Source organism: Camelus ferus, chromosome 3, assembly GCF_009834535.1.
Source record: "Camelus ferus isolate YT-003-E chromosome 3, BCGSAC_Cfer_1.0, whole genome shotgun sequence".
Lineage (NCBI taxonomy): Eukaryota > Metazoa > Chordata > Mammalia > Artiodactyla > Camelidae > Camelus > Camelus ferus.
This window is the reverse complement of record NC_045698.1, coordinates 82,427,565-82,455,335: the sequence shown is the minus strand read 5'-3', so window position 1 is coordinate 82,455,335 and position 27,771 is coordinate 82,427,565. Positions and strand designations below refer to the sequence as shown.

The following is a 27,771-nucleotide window of genomic DNA, read 5'->3' as shown; positions in this document are numbered from 1 at the left end:
GACCTATGGTTAATAATAGTGTATTGTACACTTACAAATCTATTAAGGAGGCAGATCTCATAGTAAGTGTTCTCACCACAATAAAAAAATAAAGGTTAAATAAACAGTGTGAAATATCTTCTCCATGTCATGAAAGCTTGTTTACAGGAATGGTGATAAAGAGCAAGTGCAATATTAAACTCTTGGAGAAGAACACTTGTGAACTTCCATAAAACACAGTGTCATAGTCTAAAAATGAAAGAAACAAATAAAGACTATTTATTCAAAGAGATCAAAAATTATATACACAACTAATATGTGTTTAGTCACTAATTTATACCATATATATGATTTATATGTTTAACAACCGACCACATTGACCGTATAACATCTCCCTATGTCCAAAATTTTTCAAAATGCGGACTGGGGTATATTTTTTATAACAATGTATTTTATCAATCTTACTGTAAATTAAAAAAATGCTGCAAAGACACAAAATAATGGGGAAAGAGGTTTACATTATCCCTCAGAGATTTAAAAACAAAAGTGGTACAATTCTCAAGATTAAATTCCTATCAATTGTTCATTTCCAGGCAATTACTCAAATGACAGGAAACAACCAGTAAAAATTATCAAGATTTTAAGACTTGCAGCTAACCATCTTTTACAACCCTTTTTATCTAAGCAAGGCAAAGCTCAAAAGCAAACTGGCAAAGGAAATATTTAAGTAAACAAAGAATTGTTCAATTGTGCAATGAAACACTACCTCCAAGTGGAAACTGTTCAAAGTACAGCCATGTGCAATCAAAGGTAAGCACTGAAGCCTGGATAAATAATTTACTGTGATCAATGATGTGCAGTGAAACAATATCATAATAGATTTACTCAAGACAAGTCTCTATGCTAGAGAGCACAAATTTAACAATGAATCCCACTCAGTTATGCCACCAACAACAGAGCTAAATCACAGGGATTACAACCTAAACTAGAAAAGCATGGGTTACATACTGAAGGGCTTGGATAGCAATAATGTTAAAAGATTTGTTGTAATTGTAAGCAAAGAGCAATATATCCATACTATGTAACACTGTTACCGCTTAAATGTGTAACTATAATAATAATAATAATAATAATAATAATAATAATAATAATAATAATAATAATAATAATAATAATAGTTTTTAATACCATTACTGCCTTATACTGGTACATATATGTATTTGCATTTTCAAAGACCCATTATGTATACTGTACATTGCTGCATTTTAATCTCCATATAGGTTTTTAGGAGTCTGGCAAGAACAGGTGTTCCAATTTTCACAGAAGAGGGAACAAGTTACCTAGCAAAGCTTGAAATGGCAAAATCCAGACCAGAACCTGGACCTACTACAGTAACACCCTGCTCCTCTAATGCTATAAACAAAAGTTTCCTTTATTCTAATTATTTCCACTTCAAAAAAAATCACATTTGTTTGGGGAGGATATAGAGGAAACAGTAAGTCGGCCACCTCAGCCAAACAAATAGCTTTTTAAAACCGGTAGTAAAAATGGTAAGATTACGATAAAGACAGAGCCTTTTCAACTGAAACCATCAAAATATCCCCAAATGTGATATATTTGTAAATCCTCCATATAAAATCCAATTTACAGCTCTAAAGAGTTTTTTTTTTAAGATGCAAAGTCTTGCTTATTTGGCATTTTAAATTAATCAGTGACTTGGATAGTCTATTAAAGACAATGTGGTTTGTTTTTTTTTAACTAAAAATCTACCCTGAGATTGAACTAAATACTGCTATATGTCAACCACTAGAGCAGGAATGTAAGGAACCAGAAAATTCTAAAACACACTTAAAACCTATAAAAGTGCTCTATTAAGAGGTAAATAGATACCTAAAAACAAAGTACCAAGTTATCAGGTATAGATGGCCTAAAAATTAGACTACATTTTTGTGAGAATGCCTGTTTCCCCACATCCTTACAACAGTGGACATTATCATTCTTCTCAGTCTAACGATTAAATGATTATAAATTGTAGCTCATTATTTTAATTTACCTACATTCCTTTGAGCACTAGTAAGGTAACATTTTATTTTCATGGGCTTATTGATCATTTATATTTCTTATTTTTTGCCTGCTTAAATCACATTTCATTTGAGATGCTTTTCTTTCTTACAGATTTGTACATGTCCCTCATTTATAAAAGATTTTAATTCTTTGTCATATGTGTTATAAATAATAAATTCCTTTATTTAAATGTTAAGAAGGAAACAGAGGTAATATCTGAGCATTAATAATACTTGATGAGTATTACGTACATTGTTTTTCAGCATTTTGTTATGTAAACCAGATTGAGAAATGTGAATCTGTCTTTAGTAATCCTGTTTACTGGACAGGACTTTGCTCTCAGAAGCTGGCTTTCTTGTTCTGTCTCTCTACCCTTTACCCCAGTCTCCTCTGACAATTGGCTTCAAAGAGTAGAGCAAGAAACATGCTTGCTCTTGATATGATGGCTGCTAAACCAGCTGAGGGAATATGTCACTTTCAGTTTGACAGAAAAAAAAATGCAAACTAAACTGATCATCATCTTGTTCAAACTGTCCCACCTTCTCAGCATCACTTCTCTGCTGGGAGAGTTATCTCCCAGGCACTCTTTCCCTCCTCCCGTCTCTGAACAGCACATGTCACTGAGCCCCAGGTCTTGTCATCGATTTCATTCTGATTCTTCAAACGTTCACTATATTCCCACTCTGTACCCACACTGTGCCTGGTGCTTTGGGCTCTTAAGATAGACAGTCTGTGCACTGAGAAGTTTCCAGTTCTTTTGAGGAACTGTTTATTGCCATCATTTCTATTCTATCATTTCATGCCCATATTACTGCAGTTGCCTCCCCACCAAAAAGAGGTGGTCTTTTGCCTCACTCTTAACCTCCCCAGGCAATCAGCAGACACTTGCTGGGTAATGGCCCTTTATGTTATGTCATTCTTTTGGTCAAAATCTGCAGTGGAACCCTTTTATTCACTGCCTAACTTTCAAGATCCCTTGAAGGTTGGCCTCATTTTATGCTTCAGCTTACTATACATAGATCCTTCTTTTTGCTCTCAGTGCAAGAAATTGCTTATACAGCAGTTTCTAACTTCTGACTTAATTATAAAGAGTAATAACGTTATAATGCCTTGCATTTGAAGAGTGCTTTATAAGTACATTTAGACATATTCATATTCAAATATTTATTCAATCCAAGGATTTGTCAGCACTGAGTCATATCTATCACCAATGACATCTCTATAAACCATTTTTATTTCCCAAGTAAAATGATGCTTCCAATTCTATAAAATTGGAGTAACTTTTATAAATATTGGTTATATAAGTGACATCTTTTGCACTGAGTAATTCAAGAAGTGTATGAAAAGATAATAAGGTCAATATTATACTATAAATTTTTTTTTTTGGTGAGGTTATTTATTTTTTTAATCCTTTTTGAGAAATTTAAGCCCTGCAGATTCAAAAAAATCCTTTTCAACCCTTGCCCTACCCCAGTTTCTCCCAAAGGTAACTATTAACCACTTCCTGGATGTCCTTTCAGACATTTCTATTTTCTATGCTTGATGCTATTCCTCCCATTTTGATGGTTTCCTACAGCAATCAACAGCATTAAGAAGCATTTCACTGATTTCAGAGCTGTGGGCCCAATGAGGATTTCTTCCTATATTCTGTTTATGTTCTGACTGCTACCAAAAAGTATTCAAAGTGCCTTAAATATAAAATGAACTTGTATGGACTAATAAAGATCAGAAAAATCAAGAAAATGTTACATCAGAGAAAGAGAAGCCTATTGAAAGGATAAGTTAATAGTTACTCTAGTTGGAGACAGTGTCAGGTTTACCCTTAAGCTTCTGGACAGTCAAGGGAAAAGGGGAAAAACAGAGTTCCCATACTGTTTTCATTGTTTGGTAGAAAGATACAATCACTGTAGTTCATCAGGAATCTTTTCCAGAATGGCCATAAATGTATCTAAACGTGGTGGTAGTTTAGAAAGCAGTGTCTTAAATTAGGTACTTTTAATTTAAGGGATCTAAGTTGTCTCAACAACAAGAAGGCTTCAAAGGTCTCCTTAAAGGGAAAAGAAACTGAAAATGAGAGACTAAGTCCTCCAGAGTTCAGTCCTGGGACCTCTTCTCCTGTTTATCTGCAGCCACTCCTGGGTAAGCTGAACTAGTCTCCTGGCTTTAAATACCACCTAGAAACTGAGAATATTCTGATTACATAGCTTCAACTTGCCCCCTCTGCCCCTGCAGAGTCCTATGTCCCACTGCCTACTTAATACCTCCCTCTGAAAGTCTAATGGGAATGTCCCCTTTCTGTGAACCCAGCCCTCCTTCAGTTTTTCCTTTTTCAGTAAACAGCCTTCTCTTTCCCTTTCAGCCCACATCAGCAAATAAGAAAATCTACCTTCAAAATATATCCAGAATTTAACCTTTGTGGACCACCCTCACCCCTACCACCTGTCTGAATCACCAACTTGTAGGAAGATTACTGCAATAACCAGACAGGTTTCTTCTCTTCCTCCTCCTTCTTCTTCTTAAGAGAAAATTACAAGTCGGGACAAGAAGAGTCAATAGTATAATAAACCATGATGTGATCATCATTCTCTTCAACTTCTGCTCTTGCTCCCCTATAATCTATTCTTCACTCAGCAAACAGAATGATGCATTTAAACCTTAAATCAGGTCATGTTGCTCCTCTATTCATACACTCCAATGGCTTTCCATCTCAACGCAGGTAGGAGCCAGTCCTTACTTGGAACTAAATGGTCCTAAATGATCTGGTCTCCTTTGACCTCTCATCTCTCAATCTTCTTCCCCTGGATGGTTTCACTCCAGCCTGGGGTGCCCCTTGAGTAAATAAAACCACAGGCTCACTTTGACATGATCCTGAGCATAGTGCTCAGCACATGGTAGGCAGTCTCTAATGTTGGCTTTTTTCCCTTTCCAAAAGGTCCAATTCTTGATGTCATTTAATCCCCATCATAATCCTGGAAGTTATTAGGTAATATTTAGAGAGGTCATGCATTGAGAGGGCAGAGCCAGGATTTGAAGCCTGACCTAACTTCAAAGGCAATTCACTTTCCCCACTACAGTTCATCTTCTGGCTGTCAGGATCATACAGTGGTTAAAAACACAGGTTCTGGCATCAGACCAAAGGCACTTAAGACTCATCTTTACCAGTTATTATGTAACTGCAGCATAGAAATCATGTTGATCTCACTTTAAAAGACTGTAATTTCAATTACAAAAGCGTTACTTCTTCAGTTCAAAAAAAGAAAGTGCTCTGCCTTTCTTACTGTCCATGAAGAGGTTATCCTTGCTGGAAGACTTGGCTCTTCTCTGTGTTCATGCCCTCAAGATAAAACTTAATATTCAGAGAGATGGATAAGGCTCATCTGAGGAAACCTCAAAACTATTCTATTCCCAACGTTCACTTCAGATATGCGCAAACATTTCCTGCAAGATGTAATGTGTAGAAAACCGTATTTCCCTTGTGATAATTATCAGCCAAAGGCTAATCAGTTCTTACACCAGATGTCACTCTCCCATTATACCTCACACTATGAAGTATAAAATAGAGTAATCCTATTAACATTCAGTCAGAGATGCCCTTAACTTTGGGCTTGGCAAGGTGATTTACTTCAGCCAACAAAACGGGCGCAGATGTGACATACTACTTCTGAACAGAAGCTCTAAGAGCCACCAAGTGGATCAGCGGATCCATTTTTATTTACCCTCTGTACCAAGAAGAGCAATGTCCCAGATGGAAGCTGCTTCTTCAGCTGGATCTTGAAATTAGTAAGATATGAAGAGCAGAGACACAGCTGACCAAAAGCTTAAAGGTCATGGAAAGTATGAAATAATCCTTTATTACTGCAAACCACTGAGATTCATTTGTTAGTCCAGCATAACCCAGCAAAAGTTGACTTGTATGAGAAACAAGCCACTCCCATCTCTTAAGGTCTTACTTCTCATTGGCCTCTTAACTACTTACAGGATTAAATGATTAGTTATTTTTCCAGAAGTAAGATATTCTGATGTCATCAATCCTGCGTTTGCTTACTCAGGTAAAAATATGCTGAGCAGAATAAAATTAACAGAGGAGAAACATTAGTGCACGTGATACAACCCGGACGCAGGGCATCTATGTTTAAAAAGTTAAAGCAGAGGGTAGTGGTGGTTAGGGAAGAACACAACCTACTGGTAGCCTGGTCACAGTCCAAAAAGTGGTAGAAAACATCAGTGAAAAGTTCTGCAGTTTCACATAAATCAAACTAAATCTGCCTCTCCAGCCAAGTTTGGCAAATATGTATCCAAGGACACGAATTCTCTGCCTTCTTGGACTTTTACAAGCAATTACTGCAATATCATCCCTAAGGCAAAAACAAAATAAACAGACACACCATCCCTGTTGATTATTTTCCTTAGAACTGAAAAACTCCAATCTGAATTCAACATATTCAAAAGTAATAAATAAAGAGAGGATAACTGATCCACACAAACATATTGTTGTAAAAGGTTTTATAAAACAGTTTATAAACTAAGATTATATCTTAGTCAAACAAAAAAGGTAGAAATTTATTCAACCAATCTCAAAGACTCACCAATCACTACCCCCCTGCCAAACAGGCTACATCAAACAATAAAAGAACCAATGAACAAAGTACCTTCTTTACAAAAGGCAATATTCTAGGTCCTTTAGGAGATATAGAAGATAAAATGAGGTCTTTGCACTTCTAGAATTGAGCGGAAAAGACATAAGCAAATAAAAAGTTATAAGATAAAATATTAATAAATAAATAGCAGTATTTTTTGAAAGAAAAAAATAGTAATGACATGTACCTTTAGGCCCTGACATTTCCCAAGAATGAAATACTTTTGGGAAAATTTGGCAATGAAGGCCTGAAATACACACTTTGGCCAAATATCATATGTCAAAATGTGTCCTTGTCACAAAAAGCAGATTGGATTAACACACAGTGGCAATGACCTTCAACAAGGAACATCCAAAGTCTCTCTGTCCCTTCCGTAAAGACAAGCTACACACCCACACTGAAGGAGAAGAGTGCATTAACTGTCCTGCTTAGGTCTTCTTTGTTTAGAAAACCCGGGTGCTTGTTTACTCTTTTCTTACACGTTTCCATAAACTAATTGGAGGAAATTCGCCTCTCTGTATCCCCCAGTAAGATGTAGGAAATCTGAGACTGGGAGGTCACTGCAGGCCAACAATTTTAGCCCAGGAAAGATATTAATAAATATTGGGCCATAACATCTGCCCTACACACCAACCCAACTCAGAGCACTCATTTCGTTATTCTCCACAAAGGCTTGGCTGTAGACAAATTCACTCCTATGCCCTCACCAACTGCCAAGTATATCAGGCCAGGGCAAACTACTGAGATTACCAAGATCTCCCACCTTTGGAATTCTTCAATACAGCATCTTCCAACTGACCACCTCCCCATAAAACTCATGCAAATGCCCCTTTAATTATAAATTATAAAAACTGTTGTAAAAGCATCCACTTGAAAACTTCTGAAGAAAGATTTTTTAAAACCCCATACTTTGGATTCCTTGATTTCAAACTTCCAGTTATGAAAATGCACTTATTTCTTACCGTATCAATATATTTAAACTCAGAGGGACTCATCTTGCACCAGCCTTCTACACTGAAAAATTACAGCCCACAATTTACCAAACTCAAGAATTTCCTTTTATACTATGAATGCTTGCCCATCTTTCTCAATTCTGTTAAGTTGCAAATTCTGTGAAACTAGTTTTCCTTAAAAAGTAAGTTAAAAAGTCAGCCTAAAACAGGAAACAATTTTTCTGACAGGAGAAAAAATTAGTGATGAAATTTGACCTTGACAAATTATTTGATGTAAATACAAAGGTGTCTGCCTTGTGAAGACTGTATTTTAGTTCCCAGCTATTGATTAAAAAGAAAAATATATGAACTTACCAACAACGGATGCACCTCTTTCTGCAAAAGCCAGGGCATAGGCTCGGCCCAATCCTATTGAAAAACAAAATAATCATAACGTTGAGCAAAGGACAGCATAATTTTTTTGGCCCACTCAACTCAATCCCTATTGCAAAGTAACTGGTGAGCAATTAATTACATTACAAGGATAGAGTCCCTGTTGGTACTCTCAGCCTCTACTTTATCCTCTTCTACTTGCAGAGGTTGGAAAGCTTAAAATTGTATTCTACCTATTCTACCTACCATTTCTTACCATTCTGCCTAGATTCTAGGATGCTAGACGTGAACTGGGTTCCACCTTTGAACACATTTGCATGAAAACTGGAAAGAGGAAATGAGGAATAAGCCAGCTCATTGTGATTTCTGACTTGTTGATGTTGGTTAAGAAGCTGATTTCTTGAAAATTCCTAGGTATTAAGTGGATACAGTGGCACCTTCTTGACTAGCTCCCTAATCTCTGGCTGGCAGCTTCTACTCTCTAGATCCTGGGGTCCAGGAACTGTTTGGGCTTTGACAGTTCCAATGCCAGCCTCAGAGGTAGTAGCTCCCCAATGGACCAGTTTTATATTGTTCCATAAGTAATTCCAGGAGGTACTGTCTAAAACCTAACTCCCTATACGAAGTCCTTTCCTATTTCAAATATCTAGTGATTTCTATATCCTGCTCTGAACCTTGATCACACAATCACCATACACAGGAAATATTTAATTCTGACTCAAAGGTATGAGCTATAAATTTCTGCATTCAAAAATGGATACATACCTATGTAAGTTTTCTAGGCATAGAATAAAGACAATATAAGAGACTGGCAATTAGTGGTTACCTCTGGGGAACAGAATTGTCTGACTAGCAACAAGAGGTAGAAAGCTTACTTGTGTATTGCTTAATTTGTTTTAACATGTACACTTTTTGAAATTTAATTGGTAGTTTAAATTTAATTTAAATTAATTGATAAATAAGTACACAGATAACAAATTGAGATGGCGAAATTATCAGGCTCTTCAAAAAAGAACCCAAAATAAAAAGTTTTCCAAAACAAAAGGCTCACCAAAATTTTTATTTTAAAATTTAATCCACTCTGAATGGATAAGACAGAAGTCAGCTAATACAAAACTCCTCATATTTTATCAAGGCTAAAGCACTTGTTCTAAACAAGAGGTTTTTAGAGAAATCAAATTCTTAATGACTAGAATGCAAAAAGGTTATGGTAGCAAAGTAGAAAATCATCAGATGAAAGGATGGGGTAGGTCTCTAGTAAAGCCTGATCTAAGTTAATCAGAGAATTATCTCAAAATCAAACTATATAATTCTCTCAAAAGATACGTAAGTGATCTACCTTTATCATAAAGGCCATACAAACTGCACACAAATCTGTATATGAAGTTAAAAGTGACATTCTCCTGTTTCCCTCGCATACCACTAGTCCATTAACAGATTCGTAAGCGTCCTCCCATGTTTTTACATCTGTGCTTATATAAACGTTATTTAAATACTTTATATGTGTTAGTCTGTCTCCCTAACTAAAATAGAAGGTCCTTGTGGGCTGAGATTGTGTCATTCTTTTGCATTTATCACGGTGCCCAGCAGAGCTTTACAGTCAAAATGCACAAAAAGTTAAATTCAAGAGCTTCTGTTTCGTCTTAATCCTCTTTCAAATCCTGTCTTAAATCTGCCCCAGACCTAGGCTCATTGTCAGTCATCCTCTCTCCCCCATTTCTCTTTTGACCTTAACTTCTTTAGCACCATCAAATCTCAGCTGATTCTTTTCTCAACCTGCTTGTTTAGTGCTCTCTTCAGTGGGCTAGACTTCTATTGACTTTAAGTTAACAGAGCCCCGGAGACCAGGTACCTAGACTATTTCACTTTCTAGCTTTACCTTTTACCTTTACCAATCAAAGGAAATCAAATGACTTCCAAGTCTCTCCTGACTTCAGTCTCTTCAACTACTCCAACGCTTCTCGCTATCTCCGGATCTACAATTTGCTATTTTACAACCATCTCAAGTTCCAAATGGCCAGATTCCCTCCCTTCATTGCCCAACTCCACCACTCTTACACAGTTACAGCCCCAGCAAGCACTATAGTCAGCTAACGCATACAAATTCCTATTATACCACCAATCATGGCAAGATTGTTTAGGTCTGGACAATTCTAAACCTCTCCTTCCAGGTCTCCCATTAAACCAGCCAATATTCCAAGGTAAATAATAGCACCTGAATAGTGCAAAAATATTTCTGTTCATTTCTAGAATATGAGTGGGTTGGAGTCAGATTAATTCCCAGACACAGGCCTAGTAGGCATTCATGGACACCCTCCTGGGATGTTCAGCAGTGCCTCAACTCTATAGGTACTTATCTGTAAATGAGAACCCCAAGACCTCAAGGACAACAGTCTTCACGTTAGGTCTGGAATTTGATCTCTAAATCTAGATCTCTTTCAATAATGATGGCCTAATGTGGACCTTATGACAGTCTCAACTTTCCCACAAAATTATATTCTACCCTCAGATCAATATTCAAATCTAATGGCTAGCAACTGTATCAAAATCCAGGCTCTTTAAAATATGAATCAATTTATGAACAGGAGGTGCTAAATTCATACTTGTCTAGTCACAATTCATTAACACTTCAGAAAATCAAGGTAGTGCGTTACAGTGCATTTACTTAATGAAACAATAGAAACTTTACAAGTGCACCACGTTTACCATATACCATGTCTCGAACTTTTTTCAAATATAAATGGTATGTGTGTGTACTGGGTCCTGGAGTACAATGTATTTCACACTGTGAGTCACTCACCGTCAAAAGAGGTTTAAAACATGGGTGCATTACTTATTTCCATCAAAAGCAAAGTGTAAACAAAATGTTTTCCTACAAACATGTGATTGTTTTAGAAGGAACATAGCTACGGGTATAAAACATCTTTGACTAGTCAATATTAAAGACATTTTCTGAAAGGAAGCATGATGATCCACTTTATCAATGGAGATGTAAAATTACATTGAATTAATTGACAGAATTTCATTGTGACTTTTAATATATAATTCACATTAATTCTGCATTAGGTCCATTCTAGGTAGAAGGCACTACCAGTAGGGAATCAAAGGCTCATAAGGTCAAGATCCCTGCACTTGGAGGTTATAAACGTCATAGACTGGTTGGAAATAGTGTAAAATCTCCCTGCAAAGCATCCATGTGGGTATGAGTGGTTTGTTTTAATTTTCTATCCTCTAAAAATAGAGTTATGTCATATAACAAATCTCTGTTTTGCTTGTGAAATATAGGAAGATCTGGCCCACTTCAGAAAGGCCTCTGCTCCCCAGGTCCTACTCCACCTCACTCTCATTTTATTCCTCTATCACTGGCCTGAGTCCTGCAAGCATTTGAGTTTACAACCCATGCCAAGACTCCAGTGGACTTGGCAGTACGGTACTTGGTTTGGTAAGCATACAAAGTCCAACTAGAAGGACTCTTATCAGATGCCGTTTTTAGAGAAGGCCCTCTCGTGAACTTAAAACCATCTGACAGAGGGAAAAATGATTGACTTTTCAAAAGCAAGGGGCTGACACCTCTACTCCTCTGGCGGTGATTCCAGGCCCCCCAGACAGCTTTACTGCCACCTTTAAAAGACTTGACAGAGGCCTAGAGTCTATCCGCAGGAGAGTCTCAAATGACGCGCACAGACAAGCGTCGGGAAGAACTTTTACCTAGTTTTGCAACCCAGCCTGGCCCCTCTCCTCACGCAAGAGCTGAAACCTGGAGAAGCTCTAAAAGCGGAGGCAAGCGGGATGCGCTAGGAGTTGCTGGCTCCCCTCTCAAGGCCGGTCAGCCTCACCTCTCCCTCAGCAGATTCGGCGCCCGGGGAACGGTCGTTGTCCGTCCTGCCACCTCCCCACCAGGTCCAGTCGCTCGCTTCCCCAAGCCGCCCCGCCTCTGCTGCCCGCAGCCCTGCCGCTGGGCCCACATCTACCGTTTTACCTCAGGCTGAAAAGGAAGGCTCCCTACACGAGAGAGATACAGACGCCCGCCCCCCGCCTTCACCAGCTTACCTCCCCCCGCGCCGGTGACCAGTACCACCCGCCCGTCGAACCTCAACGGCGAGGCCATAAGTCCAGCCTGTAGCGACACAAACACACACGGAGAACCACAGACGCTCAGACAGCCGGACTGGGAGCACTAGGGGAGTGGCCGGGGAGGGAAGGTAGTGGCCTGCACGTTTCTGAGGAGGAGACGGACGCCTAGTTTTCCAAGTGCGCCTGCGCGGGGAATCCCTTGGAACTCTGGGAAATGTAGTCCAGTCTGCCTCCAGTCACGGCAAGAGCCTGCCCAAGAGGCTTGGCCTTAAAGAGCCAGTTCTGCAACAGGGAAGTAATGGGAGCTGTTAGGACCTGTGTGGTAAAATGGTTGGCTCGGCTAACCTTGAATAGCCTTTCACTCAACGTTTTGTCATTCACTCAACAAGCCTTTCCTGGATTTAGGAGAGGATGCAGCCCCTATCCTTAAGCAGCTTTCAGAAATAACCCCAAAGAAGTAAAGAAACACTTACTGATGGGTGAAAAATTTCTCAGAATGTAATCCCTGGACCTCCTGGATGGGAATCATCTGGGAACCATGAAAAATGCAGAGTTTTCCCGAGTGGAATTCGGCTGGTCTCCGGAATGGAACTGTTACAAATTGGTTGATTAGACCTGCGCGGTGGTCCTATCCTGTGCGGAGACCCCTTGTTTCGGCCAGGGAGGTTCTTTTTCTGCTAGAATTCGCACAGCCAATGATGAAACCAATGCTGAGACTGGAACTGCACAAGCTTTATTCAATTGGCAAGGTATGGAGAAGCAGGAACTTAGTTTGCAAATCAACTTCTCAACCCAGTCTGGGTGGAGACACCATGTATAGCAGAGCTGAGGTAAAAAGGAGGGAATTGGGAAAAGTGGGAGGAATACTTATAACTTATCTTAGAACAGAGGTGTGGTTTAGATCCAGAACTGATGCAACATTCCTTTTCCGTCCTTGTATGAGCTTTTCCGGTTGTTGTCATTGTAACTGTCAACTGTTATGGCGGTGGTTGGTGTGTCATTTAGCATGCTAACATATTACAATGAGCATACAATGAGGCTAAAGGTACACTGGAAGTCAAATCTTACACCGTCTTGAGGGTAGTTGGAACCTGTTCTTGTTTTTCTCTTTTCAGCTTTCTCCTAAAACTTAGGTAACAGCAATTGGTTTCCAATGGAGGGAGGAATAGGGGTATAATTCTGGGGCAACAGCCTTGGTAACAGAATGTCAGAGGACAGAAAAATGTCAACAGGTGTTCCTAAATGATTTTTGCTTTTGTATATTGAGTGCAGTCAGATGGCATAAGCTATTCATTTAACATTTATTAAGAACCTATGGGTAATTAGTGCAAGGTCACAGATGAACCATAAGGTCCTCCTGAATTATTCAAAGTCAGATGGTAAAACTTTACTAACAGGGCAGCATGCTAAGACTTGTGCCAAAACAAACGGACCCTACCCCTGCTGGGGAGAAAACTTTCCAAAGGAGATGCTGCACAAAGCTCCTTAAGAAGTGAGCTCTGCAAATAGAGGACACTACAGGCAACAGAAGTACTAGCTACACTGGAGTGGGGGGGAAAGCATAAAAGTAAACCAAGTCAGATCATTTAGGTGTTTGAATTTTGTGCTTAAAATAGTGTAAGCAAGATTATGCCAGAGAGATGTTTACATATGAAAAGACCATTGAGAATTGATTGGAGATGGGCAAGGGGAACAGTAGAAACCTACTGGGAAAAATTATGGAGACCAGAAGTAACACAGAGGAAATGTTGAACAGCGGGTAGGTAATTCAGAGATACTTTTGGAAACAGAGTCAATAGATCTTTTTGATTAACTGGACATTAATGTGAGAGAACGACTGAAATAACCCCCATATTTCTGGCTTGAGAATCTAAGATGATGGTGGGCCATTCATCAAAATAAGGAATCCTGGGAGATGAACTTTTGGAGGCAACATGCTCATCATCATGGTGGGACTTCAATGTGGGGCAAACTGCCTACAGGAAGCGAAGTGAAGCTACGGCTACAGATGCCCAGCAAACAGCTACGGTTCCAGAGTTCTAAGACTTTGATTTCAGCTCTCAGGAAGAGCAAGAAAAGTCTCTCTAGAACTCAAGTCTAAATCCTCAAAAAGCAGCCCTATCACTTAAAGCTCGCCCCTACATCAGCCCCTTTGCTCTCTTCGCCATTTGTCCGTATCTTCCTTTTGAACGTCTGACCCCTTAATTCTGGTGATCACTGAAACTCAGAAAGGCTAGCCTCGAGGGTACTCAAGGACAAAAAAGCCCCTGTAGTAACAGAGTTTGCTCCTAGCGATGTGAGTCAGGATCCGGCCACGCCCGGGCGCCTCGCCTGGAGGTGGAGCTCTGCGCCCCGCAAGGCGCGCCGACCCAAGACGCTCTCCCAGCATCAAGCCACTACCGAACTTCTTTGCTTACTAGGAACAAGGGAGGCCAGGCGGCCCAGTCTGCCGGCATCCGGATTGTAGACTCAGAGCAAGATGTAAAAATGAGCGTTGAGCATCGCCGTCACGGGTGAGGCAGTGCGACAACTCTGTAAACAGCGCTCTCCATAGCCCTGCAGCTGCGGAGAAGGACGTTGCTACGGCGACAGAGCGGAGCCAAACTTCCTCGGGCTAAATGACGCGAGCAAGCTTAGTGAGCTCGGTATCCGCTCCTCTGCCCAGCTCCACTTGAACCGAGTACCCAGATCTTGATGCGGGGTATCTTTAGCAGTCTTGTAATCTTTCTTGTTTAATCCAATAACCCCGTTCTTCTGTTTAAAAAAAGCTAACAAAAAGAATATAAGAGTGAAAAACGGCTGTGGCTGTGTACATTATTCCTACGTTCAGAAATTAAGTGCAAAATCAACCCAACCGTAATCTACGATGAAGTGCAATAGAGCCAATGGAGATAGGTAAATGCAAGTGCCCAGGACAGTAAGTGCCCAAATAAATATGTCTTGAATATGAACGAGAGGTGATTCCGACTTAGGAATCAGTCATGGAAGTAAAGTGAGGTGTATAATACACTACAAAAGACTGTTGCTTTACTAGTGCGCCCTGTTCTCTGATGGTCTTATCTTCTCCTCAAGTCCTCATACTTGTGGAGGGAGGCAGAAGAGACTTAAATTTGCCAATTAAATGTAACTCCGTCTGTTTGGGGGGAAATGCGATCTTTCAGGATTTCTCCCTTCTCCCTCCTCTAGCCTAAAGGTCACATTAAGTTAGAGGAAAGGTTTGGCAGGGGTTGGGGTGCTCCTTAAAGCAATGCTGGCTTCTGCTTCTCCCCTAGGCTACTAATAAAGTCTGTGGCAGATAAAACTTAAGGTTTATTCTTCTAGCATAACTGAGGGGTCCCAGTAGTTCTCAACCTGTCTGCACTTGGCCCCTACTCAGATCGGTCTAGCCTCTGAATCGCGTTCACATCGGGTGTGGGCTCAGGTATTCCTAGAATCAACCATGCATTATCTCTTACTCTCAGAATTGTTTTAGCAACTTCTATGTGAATCTAAAATTATTTCAATAAAAAAAATTCAAATAAAATTTTAAAGCAAACAAAACTATCTCTTCCATGCAAGCCAGGAGCCAAGAGAGACAGGAGTAGGACCTTTAGCCCCTTACTACATAAACCAACAAGGCCACTGACGTTGTGCCACAATCACTTTATGATGATTCAGAGTGACTTGCATGGCCGTGTCTTCTCAGAGTCAAAATCTGTCTGGTGTTTCTACTGTTTTCACCCCTACCACCTCTTCAAGCCCAGGCCCCAGAAGGGGAAAAGGGGTGTTGGGTTCCTGAAGACCCCAGGCCAAGCACACCCCCTATTATCTACCCTCCTAACCTTTCTCCCTTTCCCAGTGAGGATCTTTCCTGCTAGTCAGAAGTCCTCCTTTTAGATTAATATATACACATTACTATATATAAAATAGATAAACAACAAGAACCTACTATATAGCACGTGGAACTGTATTCAATTTCTTGTAATGTGCCGTAATGGAAAAGAATTTGAAAATATATATATATGTACGTAAAAAAAAATTGCCCCCTCCAAAAAAAGAAGTCCTCCTATGTTTGTCCCTTTGCTCCGACTTTATGGATGTCTCTTTTCTAAGGGGTTCCTCTTATAAGGGAGACACTAAGCATTATGACTTAGTCCTAATGCTGGGAAATCATGAAGGGATACTACAGTGAAACAGTATTTTTCTCTCTTTTGCTGCTGAGTCTCTGAACCTACTTCCTATTGTTGGAGAATACCTCCACGTATTTCCTGCCTCAGCTGAAAACACCAGATTCTCACCTCCCTAGCCTCCCTGGCAGCCAGGCATAGCTCAGCCTAAGCTCTGTCGATCAGATGCTTCCTCCTAAGGTTTTGAATTGGGATGGAGAGAGTGACTAACTATACAAATCCATTCTGGTGACAGGTGGTAGTGGAGATGGCATCAGTTCCAGCGGGGGTGGGCAAGATTCAATGGCTGTGGTGTCAGAGGTCGAGTGGCAGTGTCTAGTAGCGGTCTGTGAGGATAATGGTGTCTTCATTAAACCACCTGCGGCATGACTGGGGCATGTTTCCTGGCTGCAAAGCCCCTGATCTCACTGGCTGGCCCTCCCGGAGGTTCTGTCAGCTGTCACTGAGCTGCGGCTGGTTTGAGACTGCAGCTGTGCCGGCTGATTTAGCACTTGTAGACGACAGTAGCCAAGTTTAATACAAAAATAGATTCATTTGGGAAAATACACAGGCTTTCCAGGAACCCATGCTGCATAAGTCAGGATCAAGTCTTGGATGGAGACAGAAAACTTTTTCCTGGGGTCACAAGAAGCCCTCTAGGGGATCCCTGTACTGCAAAGGCAACTGTATTTGCATGAACTTAAGACAAAACACTAGCACCAGGAACAAAGCACCTCAGACTTGGCTTCTTCTCATGCTCAGTTTAGCAGGTAGAAATCTAATGGATTTTTTGGCAAATTTTTTCCTCTTTTAGCTTGTTTCTTAGCCTTGGATAGATGACCCAATTTGGACCTGATGCAGCAAGAAAATATCTGCAGGAAAGAAATTTTTTTAAATGCATCTTTGGGAGTAGGAAAGTTTTATGTCTGTGAACCTCTGAAGCACCGTCTTGGTGGTGACAGTAGCTACAACACAGCTGGAGAAAGTCTTGGGTCTCTGGAAAAAGAGCACATGGACGCAAAACTAACCTCTTTACAGAAGATTTTTTTTCAATTGAGTTTAGGTTCACAGATTCTGGCCAATTGACACAGTATGACTGGTAAACTGAAAGGCTCAAACAAGAAGTTTTCTCTTCCTCCATCCCCCAGGTAATCCTAAATCAGTTGGCTGGCAATTGCAATATAGATCTGGACTGTGCTGGAATCTGGGACACTATCTTTTGGTGGGAACAGTGGATCTACACACTTATTTACCACTTTTAACAGCTGAATATCTTAACTCTCTGAGAGATGTGGCCAAATGCAGCATAGAACCTCTGCTCTTTGCCTTATTGGATTGTTATATCCAATGTCAACATGTTCTCATGGTAAACAATTTGGTGATTTCCACCTTAGGCCAAAATAGTTAGAAAATAGTGGCACCACAGTCACCACAAGAGGGAGGACAGAGCCAAAAAAGCATCTCATTCAGTATTTTTAGGGCTAGGCTCTATCACTCCGGAGAAAACGGAACTTTTGCTGTTTTTATCTCCCCCATCCTCTTTCCTCTTCTAATAATCCAGAGACTTTTTCTTGACCAAAGACAGAGCAGATACTTGAAAATCTCTCTGTAGAGAGGAAGACAATACATCTGGGAGCAGCTTACTTCTCCCGCTGCTGTTTCAGGCTGACTTTCCAGAGGAATGCTCCCCGAGTTGATACTGATTCACACAGAAGTGGGTTCCTGTCTCAGTGCTGAAGGCACCCTGCAGTGCCTGCCTCAGCTCTCTGATTTGCCACCAGAGCCCAACTATCTGGTCTATGATAATACTTGCAATGTTCAATGATTCAGGCAGTTCTTGATTTAACTTATCATGGCACCATAGCAACTAGGTAATACAGTAGCCAATGAGTAACTCTCAAAGGCCTACACTAAGCACTCAGTAAGCAGAGAAAGGTCAGATTCAGAGCCTTGGAAAAAATGCCTTTCTTGGAATGCCGTAAACAGAAATCCTCAGTTATAATCCACAATCATTCCAGAGTCCTTTGCGCCTGGGGAAGTTCCACAACTCTGAGCCCCATAAATGGTAGCACATTATACCCAATTAACCATGCAGGGTGTTTGGGGATTTATTTTTTTTTTTCATTGTTAGCCCAGCCTGGGTTAAAAAATGATGAATAGTGCTGAGTAAGATAGTTTTCCCTCAGCAGAGTTAGTCAGATGCTGCCGGCAGAATGTCAGGCAAAAACTACAGGGAGGAGTAAATACAATGGAAGATAACTTATGACTGTGACAAAAGAAGTATGATTCCTTGAATCCTGACTGATGCTTACTAAGACACACAGATTCAACCAAACAGGTTTCCAAACTATGATTTTTTTTTATTTTGAAAATAAATTACCAAATGACTGTCCCAAGAGTTCATTCTTTCACTAGATTTCTTTTATTTTTTTAACTGACGTATGGTTAATTTGCAGTGGTGTGTTAGTTTCAGGTGTACAGCAAAGTGATTCAGTTATACACATAGACATATATATATTCTTTTTTAGATTCTTTTCCATTATAGGTTATTATAGGATATTGAACATAGTTCCCTGTGCTATAGAGCAGATCCTTCTGTTTATCACTAGATTTCTATGATAACTCTTATCCAGAGTTCAAAGTGTAGTACTGAATGGAAATGTAAACTCTTTTAAACACTAACTCAGAAGCAAAGCTTAATCTAGTCATGGTGGTCAGAGAAAAGATGGGAGCTGGAAAAAACAATACCCAAGATGCCTTAAAGACCGAAGATGACTCCAGACGACTGAAGAAAGAACAATGGCTAAATCTTTTGGCCTGAAAATATTCAGCTGGATAAAGGAATGCAAAGACAGCCAAGGCCCTGTACAACGCGATCTCGAAAGCTTGAGAGGAGCTTACTGAAACTTGGGAGACGCATCACATCTTGAATCTTGGAATCTTCCAACAGATTTCAGATCCAGAACGTCTCATGATGCAATTCCCAAAACTCCTCTCCCTAACAGTCTTCTGCTAGTAACACTGGTCCCTCTTCTGCAACGCTCATTTATTATGGAGAAATACATGCCTCCAATTCACCGCAAACTTGTATTCCTGCCATTGTATCTGTGTTCCTTCCCAGGTTTAGATCTGCTCAGGTCAGTTTTACAACTGGGCCCCCAAAGCTCAGGAATTTCTGAGATCAGGCCAGACACAGGCAGAAAAGTCTCTATGTCAAGTTCTATCTCAGAAGCTTCAGCAAAGGAGCCTAGAGCCCCAGGGACTTGTCATTATCCATCTCTGCAGTCAGGGGAACATGAAGCTTTGATTGGTCAGACCTGAGTCACTTGCAGTGTTTAGAGCTGGGGGTGAAAACAGCTCTACCTACATTGAGAGCAGGAGAAGAGTAGATTCCCAATTAATGCCAGAAGCTATTCGAAATAGAGTAAATGAATTCTGGGCAGCCACGAAGTAACACATGTCCACCTCCACCACGTTTCGGCCCTTCCCTCTCCCTAGTCTCCTATCTCGTTCCCCGTATCCAGGGAACCTTGATGTCTGAATCTAGTGCAAATAGCCCCTTTGGCGTTGTGCAGTGTGATGGTCCTCACCATCCGCAACCACATGCTGCTCACTGCTGTGTGATGAGGGTCATTAGTATCTACTTGCTCAGTATTGTTTCAGTCTCTACTTGTATCTTTTGTTAATTCCTGTCATCACCAAGTCACCCCTCATGCACGTGCACACACACACATCACGGGGAGACAAGCCAAGGCAATGACAACATCTGACAGCAACAGTAAATACCTCAGATAAGTCATCCTGGTGATAGGATCAAGGATGGTCAGGGTGATGGAAGATGTTCATTACCACTGTCTTAAATTTGTCTTAGAACGAGGCATGTCATCTATTCAAAATTCACATAAAATAAATCATTTGTTTCAAATGAACATCTCCATTTTCCTCTTTCAGCATTGTTTTTAAAAATAAATAAAAAGAGTAGATACTTCTTACCCACATCTGGCTCCCATATTAGCCAAATGTAATTAAAATTAATTATTAAGTGGTTCATTAGGAAAGAATGATTGTCCTTTCACAATGAGACATCATCTCCAAACTTTCAGAGCAGAAAGCAGATGTAATGAGACTACAACACTTCTTCCCAGGAAAGACATCCTGACATTCTTTTTCCTCAAAGAGATTCAGTTCTGCCCCCACAATTTGCCACTGGAAAATCCCACTATCAGCCTTTTGGGTGATCCTGAGGGTTCTGACTCTTGGGAACTAGGTCTCCTGACGCTCTCGGACCTATGGTGAACAAATCTGGGCTCAGAAACTGGAGGGTGAGGACACCCATCCTGCTGGAGTGCAGAGTGCACGGGCGTGGGGGCAGTTTGTGTGGTGGAGAAAATGCGGGCTCTGGAGTCAGGCAGCCTGAGCTAGCATCCCAGCTCCACCGCTTACCAGCTATGTGCCTGTCAACAGTCCTTTCTTTCTCAGCCTGAGTTTTCTCACCTGTAAAATGGTGATAAGACTTTCTACCCTCTAGAGTTGTCATGGAGACAGGATGGTCAACAGAGAGAGTTTAGCGTAGTGCCAGGCACATAGTACTAGATAAAAATTGGTTTGGATTAGGCTTTTTGATTATTTTGTGTTGTGTTTTTTTTAAGTGAGCAGGAGGTAAAGCTTGGTCTGAACTCTTATTTCCATCAGGAGAAGGACAGTCACTGACAAATTATAGCAGTCTTAAACTGAGCAAGGAGAACACCATGGAATATCTTGGTCCTTCACTAAATATAAGAAAACAATCAGTACTTAGATTTCCCTTTATCTACCAACTTGGAAGAGCTAGCAAACAAATCTTGGTCAGCCTAAGGAAGATTTAAGCACCTAGTATCCTCTTTCTGGAGAGTATGGACTTCTAGTTTACATTATTTTGACTCTTAGTTCTGGCTCAAAGATAAAATATGTTTCATCACACAATCCAAAAAAGAAAAGTTCAGAGCATTATTAATAGTGAAGGCTTCTACTTATTAAGGATGTACTAGACATCCTGTTCTGAGTGCTTTATGTGCTTTAAGGATTATTTGAGATAGGCATGCTAGATGTGCCCATTTTATAGATGAGGAAACTGAGGCTCAAAGAAATGAAATCACTTTCCCAAGCTTCAACTACAAAGCTTATTTTCTTAACCAGAGGACACCTTGAAGCCTTCCAAGATACTTTAAAGTATCACAGATGCTTAGAAATAATAAATTTTAATTTGAATCAAAACTTTCTCATAATACTTCAGGACAGACTTTTAATTCTAAGTTCTAGCTCATTGGTCCCCATTGACCAGTTCAAGTGCCCACTAGTCTGTTTCTAGGCAAAGTTTCCTGGCACTGAGGTCTCTAGATTCCCTCTCCCTTCTCTAAAAGAGCAAGAAATTTCCATAGGGAATGCAAAACAAACCTATCAATCATCTTGTATCAATCAGAACTTGTTCAGTTATAGGAAAGAAACTTGACTCAAACTGGCTGAAGCAAAAAAAAAAGTCAAATGTATTGGCTCTTGAAACTGGTGAAGCTAGAAGTGCTGCTTCAGATGACCCAACATCAGGACTCACTTTTCCTCCAACTCTTGACTCTGCTTCTCAGGTCCGTTTCTTTCTCAGTTTGACTCTCTCCTCATGGAAGCACATTGTCTACCAGAAGTTTCAGACTCACAGCCTCATAGTTCCAAGTCCAGTGGGAAGAGAGAATGGTTCTTTGCCTGTATCTCCAGCAAAAGTCCTAGGAGGATTTACAGTTGAGCCCCACGGCACAGCTGCATTACATGTTCATCGCTGACACAAAGAGGATGCCATGCTCTGACTGGCCAGACCCAGGTCATGTGCCCAACTGTCAGCAGAGGTGACATCAGTACCTGGATAGAAAGCTGGGGACAGGTGGTGCTCCTGTTCCACAGAGAAAGCAGGATGTTGTTAACAACAGAAAGAAAATGAATGCTGAGCCACAAAATGTAAATGACTACAATCTACACAATTATAGGTCCTAACACCCTTTGAGCAGAGGGTCTCAACTCCACATATTCTTAACTAAACTCCAGGCCCGTGAAAGACAACAAGATATAACAGAACTCAGGACAATCCCTAAAATCCAGGCCAGGTAACTATTGCCAACATATGGGCAGTGGTCCTATGTTTTGGCCAAATACAGACTTAATCGGTTAATATAAAGCATCTCTTACTCACAGTTAAGTTATGCCAGAGTCAATACTTGTGAATCCAAAGCAACGTAACAAGTGTCAGTCACCTTTCCTCCCCTACGCTCACTTTGTCACGATCTTGGAAGTTCCAGGATCTAAAACAAAGGGGCCGTAACAGAGACTAAAGGAGCCAGAGGCAAGCAGCCCCAGAGCTTTCAGCTTATCCTAAAGAGCTAACCCAGGAGAGAGGCTCTTCTCACATGGTATCCATATGGTTTACATATTGTGTACATGGGACGTATGTCAAATCTATAGCCAGGGACAACGGTGATGCAGAAGGAACCAACCAATCACCATTCTTACAGCTAAAATCCACCAAGAACACAACCTCAGCCAGGCACTGGGGAATGAGAGGGGTCACTGTTGGAGGGAGGGAGCCAGCAGGCCAGTAAGATGGAATTTGGTAGGTTGGATGAAACTGTTAGCACGGCTCTGGTACCCTTGCTGACTGTGTTATTATATTCTGGAAGAAAAGAGGGAAGTGCAACATGAGAACTAGTGAATACTTTCAAAATGAACATTAACATTTCTCCCTAAATGTGACTCTTCCTAAAATATAAACTGCTAGTTTAAAACACCCCAAGGATTAAGCAAGTCTCCTAAATAAACTCTGTGTGCGTCAGATTCCTTCTTCATAGAATAGCCTGGATGATGGCTAAAGCACGTTTCAAATCTAGAATTCAACAACTAGCGTTTTCTTAGAATCTCATTAGGTATCTTAGCCCAGCGACCTGGACTCTGGTCCACTCAGCACCACTCCCATCACCTCCACATCCTTGTCCACATTCTCCAGGTGATGTTGACGATGGTGATGGTGGTCGTTATGGCGGCTAGCAGGAATCAAGCCCTTATTATATGCTAAACACTCTTCTTTACCCAGGTGCTTTACATGGATTATGTAAGTATTACAACTATCTTTACTTAACAAAAGAAAATAAGGAGAGATGGAGAAAACAACAACCTGCACAAGGTCACAGTCAGTAAATGGCTCCCTCATCCACTTGTTTAAACCAGTCATCTGATTTGTGGACATGACAATGTGGATCTCAGTTTTCTCACTTTCAGTAACAAGCTAGTTGTTACTTCTAATGATTGTCAGCTTTCTAATTTGGATATGCATGAATGAGCCTCACATAGGTAAAGACAGTACTAAGGTGATTCAGATAACTTTTTGACAGAAACTTTCTTTGATCCACCACAGAGCATTCTGCCACTGAACATCAGAGCCTAGAGAAGGAGAATGCTCAGGATGCACCTCAGCCACCTACCTGCTTTCTGGGAGCCTCGGGGCGCTGCACAGAGAGCAGGGCCCTCGGTGTGAGTCCTGGGTTCAAGCCCGGGGCTCTGCCACTTACCAGCTGAGTCACTGGGAAATTTTCTTATCCTTTCAGCGTTAGTTTCTCTTCTATGAAGCAGACAACAACACCACGTACCTCACAGTGAGAGAGTACACTATAAAACAGCTGTGCTAAGTCAGCCCCAATAAATGCTTTATGATAGCATCATATTCAGGGTGGGAAAGTCTGAATCCCAAGATGATCAGTATAAGATACCTGCAGAAGGGACAGAACATTCAGAAGAAGACAGGAAAGGATTAAACTCAGAGATAGCCATTCTATTTCTGCAAGAACTAATCTTGACTGAGATAACCCTAAACGTGCCACTTCCTCTTTCCTAGAACAAAGAACAATTAAAAACAAAAAATGGAATGCTTCATGAATTTGCATGTCATCCTTGTACAGGGGCCATGCTAATCTTCTCTGTATTGTTCCAATTTTAGTATATGCGCTGCCCCAAAGAACAAGTTTATCATCTGTGAGAACTTCCATCAAAGTTTCCCTGATCCGCTCTCACTTGTACGTAGGGTTTTCCAATTCTAAGTAGCAGCAGCGCTGCTAAGGGTGAGGAAGGGTGGGGGAGGGGGTTAGGAGGCACAGATGTCTACCTTTACACAAATGACCTCAGGAGTGCCATCTCTTGAGATACCAAGAAGCTAAGGGTTATGGCTTGTCACCCCCAAGAAGTGTGATCCGTGCTCCAACTCATTAGTCTTGCTTCTTGATAATATCTGCTTCCCCACTACCAAAGCTATCCCTAAAAGCAACTCTTACTCCCTTGAAAAGATGGACCAAGAAGAAGGTGCAAAGGGTAAGAGGCTGGCACAGTAGTTTATATTTCAGGATCTTCTTAGATCACACCGTCATCACCATCATAATCACCCCACATTATTCGGTCATCAGTGTTTACCCAGCATCAGAACTGCTGTTGGTTGGCTGCTGACATGCGGCCCAAGACAGCAGGGACCCCACAGTGGTCTTGCATCCTCATGTTTAACTCCACGACATACCTTGGAGAGTACCCTCATGGTAGTTGCTGCCTAAAATTGGCAGGCAGTCACTCTTAGAAATTGTTCAAGAGAATATTTGATGAACGTTAGGAGTAAGAGAAGCCAGACACCAAAGAGGATATACTGAGTGATTTCATTTATGTGAGGTTCAGAAATAGAGGAAGCTGGTTTCTAGTTCTAGAAGTCAAAATGTTGGATGCCTTGGGTGCTTGGGTGGGAAAACTGGGTGATAGAATTTTTTTTTTTTTTTAACCAGAGTGCTGGTTAACTAGTGTGTTCACCTTGTAGGAAATTTCTAGAAACTGATACTCCAACAATTTTATTGAGAAGAGGAGGAGGAAGTAAAGGAAAAGAGGAGAGAAAGGAATAAAATTAAAAACAAAGAGAAATAAAAATTTAAAACAAAAAAAGTGAACACAATATTAAGAACCTGAAAATATGGTCAATGTCATTAATTAAAATCACAAAGAGCTATCACTACATACCTATTAGATCAACTAACATTAAAAATGGTGATAATACCAAATGCTGATGAGGATGTGGAGAAACTTGGTTCCGTACATTGCTGGCGTGAATGCAAAATGGCATTGCCACTCAGGAAAATGATTTTTGCAGTGTTTATCATATGATTCAAAAATCACACACTTGGGCATTTATCCCAGAGACAGAAAAACCAATTTCATGCAGAAAGCTGTGCACAACTATTCATAGAAGCTCTAGACATAGTAGGAAACATTGCAAACAACCCAAATGTCATTCAATGCGAAAATGGTTGAACAAATTTTAGTATATCCTAGAACGAAATACTATTCAGTAATAAAAAGGAACACGCCCATGGATCTCAAGGACATTTGCTTAGCGAAAAAAAGTCAGTCTCAAATGTCACATACTATATGTTTCTGTTTACGTAACATTCTCAAAATGATAAAACTATAGAGATGGAGAACAGATGACTGTTGCTAGGGATTCGAGCAGGATGGAGTAGGAAGGGGTGTGGGTATAGAGAGGCAAGTAGCAGGAGGGGGTTTCTCTGTGGTGATGGCACAGTTCTGTATCCTGATTATGATCTTGGTGGTTTCACGAGTATGCACAGCGGGTAAAATTACATAGAATGCTACACACACACACACACACACACACATGCACACACACATACAAATGTGGGCAAGAAAAAAATGAACCTCACTTAGTGAAAACTAAACAAGGTCATCATCTAGCACCAATGTTGACTCCCGGCTTTAGAAGTGTACTACACCTATGTAACAGGTCGCCAATGGACCGAACTGGATGAAGGATATAAAGGTCTCTCTGCAGTATTTTTACAACATATTATGAGTCTACAATTATTTTAAAATGAAAACTTTAAAATAAAAAAAAGAGAAGAATCTTCAACCCCATCCAGTTGAGATTAGTCACATACATGCTGGAAAATGCTGCTCCCCTCAGGCAGGGTTGTTACCCTAAAATTCCTATCTTAGTGTCAAGCACTGTCAGGTGAAAACACACAATCCTTGCATGGAAGTACACCTACAAAAATGTTCTCCAATGGAGAGGGAAAAGAGCAACCAAACTACAATTCTTAGACTCACTGGTTTCTCTCTCTTGCATGATTTGTGTAGCAGCTTTCACATTGACTTAGAATTTCAGGTTCTTCTAAAACTGTGATCTTCATACATGTGTAGAAAGATTTTCTTAAATATTATGAGAACCAAACAGAAGAACTGAAGTCAAGCTACTTAGGGAAAACATCTGAATTGAAATCAGTATTGGAAAAAGACTGAAAAGCTTAGGTTGTCTCAAATTCCAAACAGCTTTTATTGACAGTGGCCAGGAAGTCAGAGGTGCTCACCAAGATTTCCTTCTCCCTAAGCTACAAGGAACGGGAGCCAATGTCTTCCCAGGGGGATTGCTTCTTTCTGGGAGAAGAGAGTGTGGAAAATACAACTTTAATCCAGAATAGAGAAGCCATCTTCCTTCTTAGCCTGCTAATTAATAAAAGTCGAACTTTAAGAACATAGTTCAAAACATAGGATAGGTTTCTAAGCCATCACTCATATTTATGTATTATTTACTCTTGGTTGAAATTGCATGGTTAGTCAAGTGATAGATAAACTAACCCTAAAACTTCAAAAGCCTTTTTTTCCCCCTGTAATCAGGAGGAATTTAAAAATCCTGTCATGTTAGCAAGTATCAGCAAGTGTTGTGATTTGTCTAAACAGGACTTTGGACACCAACTCGCTGAATATAATCCGAAGAAAAGGGAAAAATCTTGTCTAGAACCACCGGAAAAGCCACTGGGGCTGAAACAGTCAGGGTGTGAACTTCACACGGGGCTTCATCCTCAGACTGTATTCCTGGGCCAGTTCCATTCCTTTGCCACCAAGAGCACATGCTGTTTGTTAATGTTTCTTCTCCAAGATTCAGGGATTCAGGGTAATGATTAGTGACAAGTGAGCAGACAGAACCAAATGGTGGGCAGGACCCACTGAGAGCTAGGTCAGGGGTGTGGCTAGAAAAAAATGTGGAAGGGCCATCCTCACTGTGCCAGTTCAATCATGTGTTTCCGTGTCTTGGCCTGAGGCCCAGGGGACACAGATATGCCCTGCTGAGATCAAGGATGTGAAACCAGAGTTTATCCAGCTTCACAAACTGGGCAGTAATCTATTTTTGAAAAAATGATATAAAAATTCTTTCCTGTTGCTATTTCTCAGATACTCTCATGACTTAAAGTATTAATTAAACATTAATTACAATGTTACTTAGTTTTCACTTAGATTCTCTCACTAAGTATAGTTTGCAATCTACGTTTTGCTATGGACGCATTTATAATCATTTTTATTTTGAATGAAAAAAAAATATGGCCTGTAAACACTTTTCTTTTACACACACACATGCACACGCCTACTTACCACTGATTTTGAAAAAGAAATCTCCCACTACTTTGAGCTTACTGCTTTTAAACCATGCATTTA

The 27,771-nt window shown here is 40.5% G+C and overlaps 1 protein-coding gene and 1 non-coding gene across 2 annotated transcripts in view; both read right to left on the bottom strand.

Annotated features, from left to right (window-relative positions):
* The window catches only part of HSD17B4 (hydroxysteroid 17-beta dehydrogenase 4), a 74,782-nt gene extending 62,542 nt beyond the window's left edge, over window positions 1–12,240 (bottom strand). Inside the window, exons 1-2 of the mRNA XM_006176022.3 lie at window positions 12,056–12,240; window positions 7,988–8,041 (exon numbers count right to left, since the gene is read on the bottom strand). Of these exons, the coding sequence (XP_006176084.2) occupies window positions 7,988–8,041; window positions 12,056–12,113 (112 nt within the window). The 5' untranslated portion in view covers window positions 12,114–12,240. The remainder of the gene's footprint in view (window positions 1–7,987; window positions 8,042–12,055) is intronic.
* An 11,909-nt stretch (window positions 12,241–24,149) lies between these two features.
* On the bottom strand, window positions 24,150–24,254 carry LOC116662889. Its single transcript, XR_004318972.1, has one exon. It is a non-coding gene; the product is annotated as a U6 spliceosomal RNA (small nuclear RNA).
* Window positions 24,255–27,771: the final 3,517 nt, after the last annotated feature.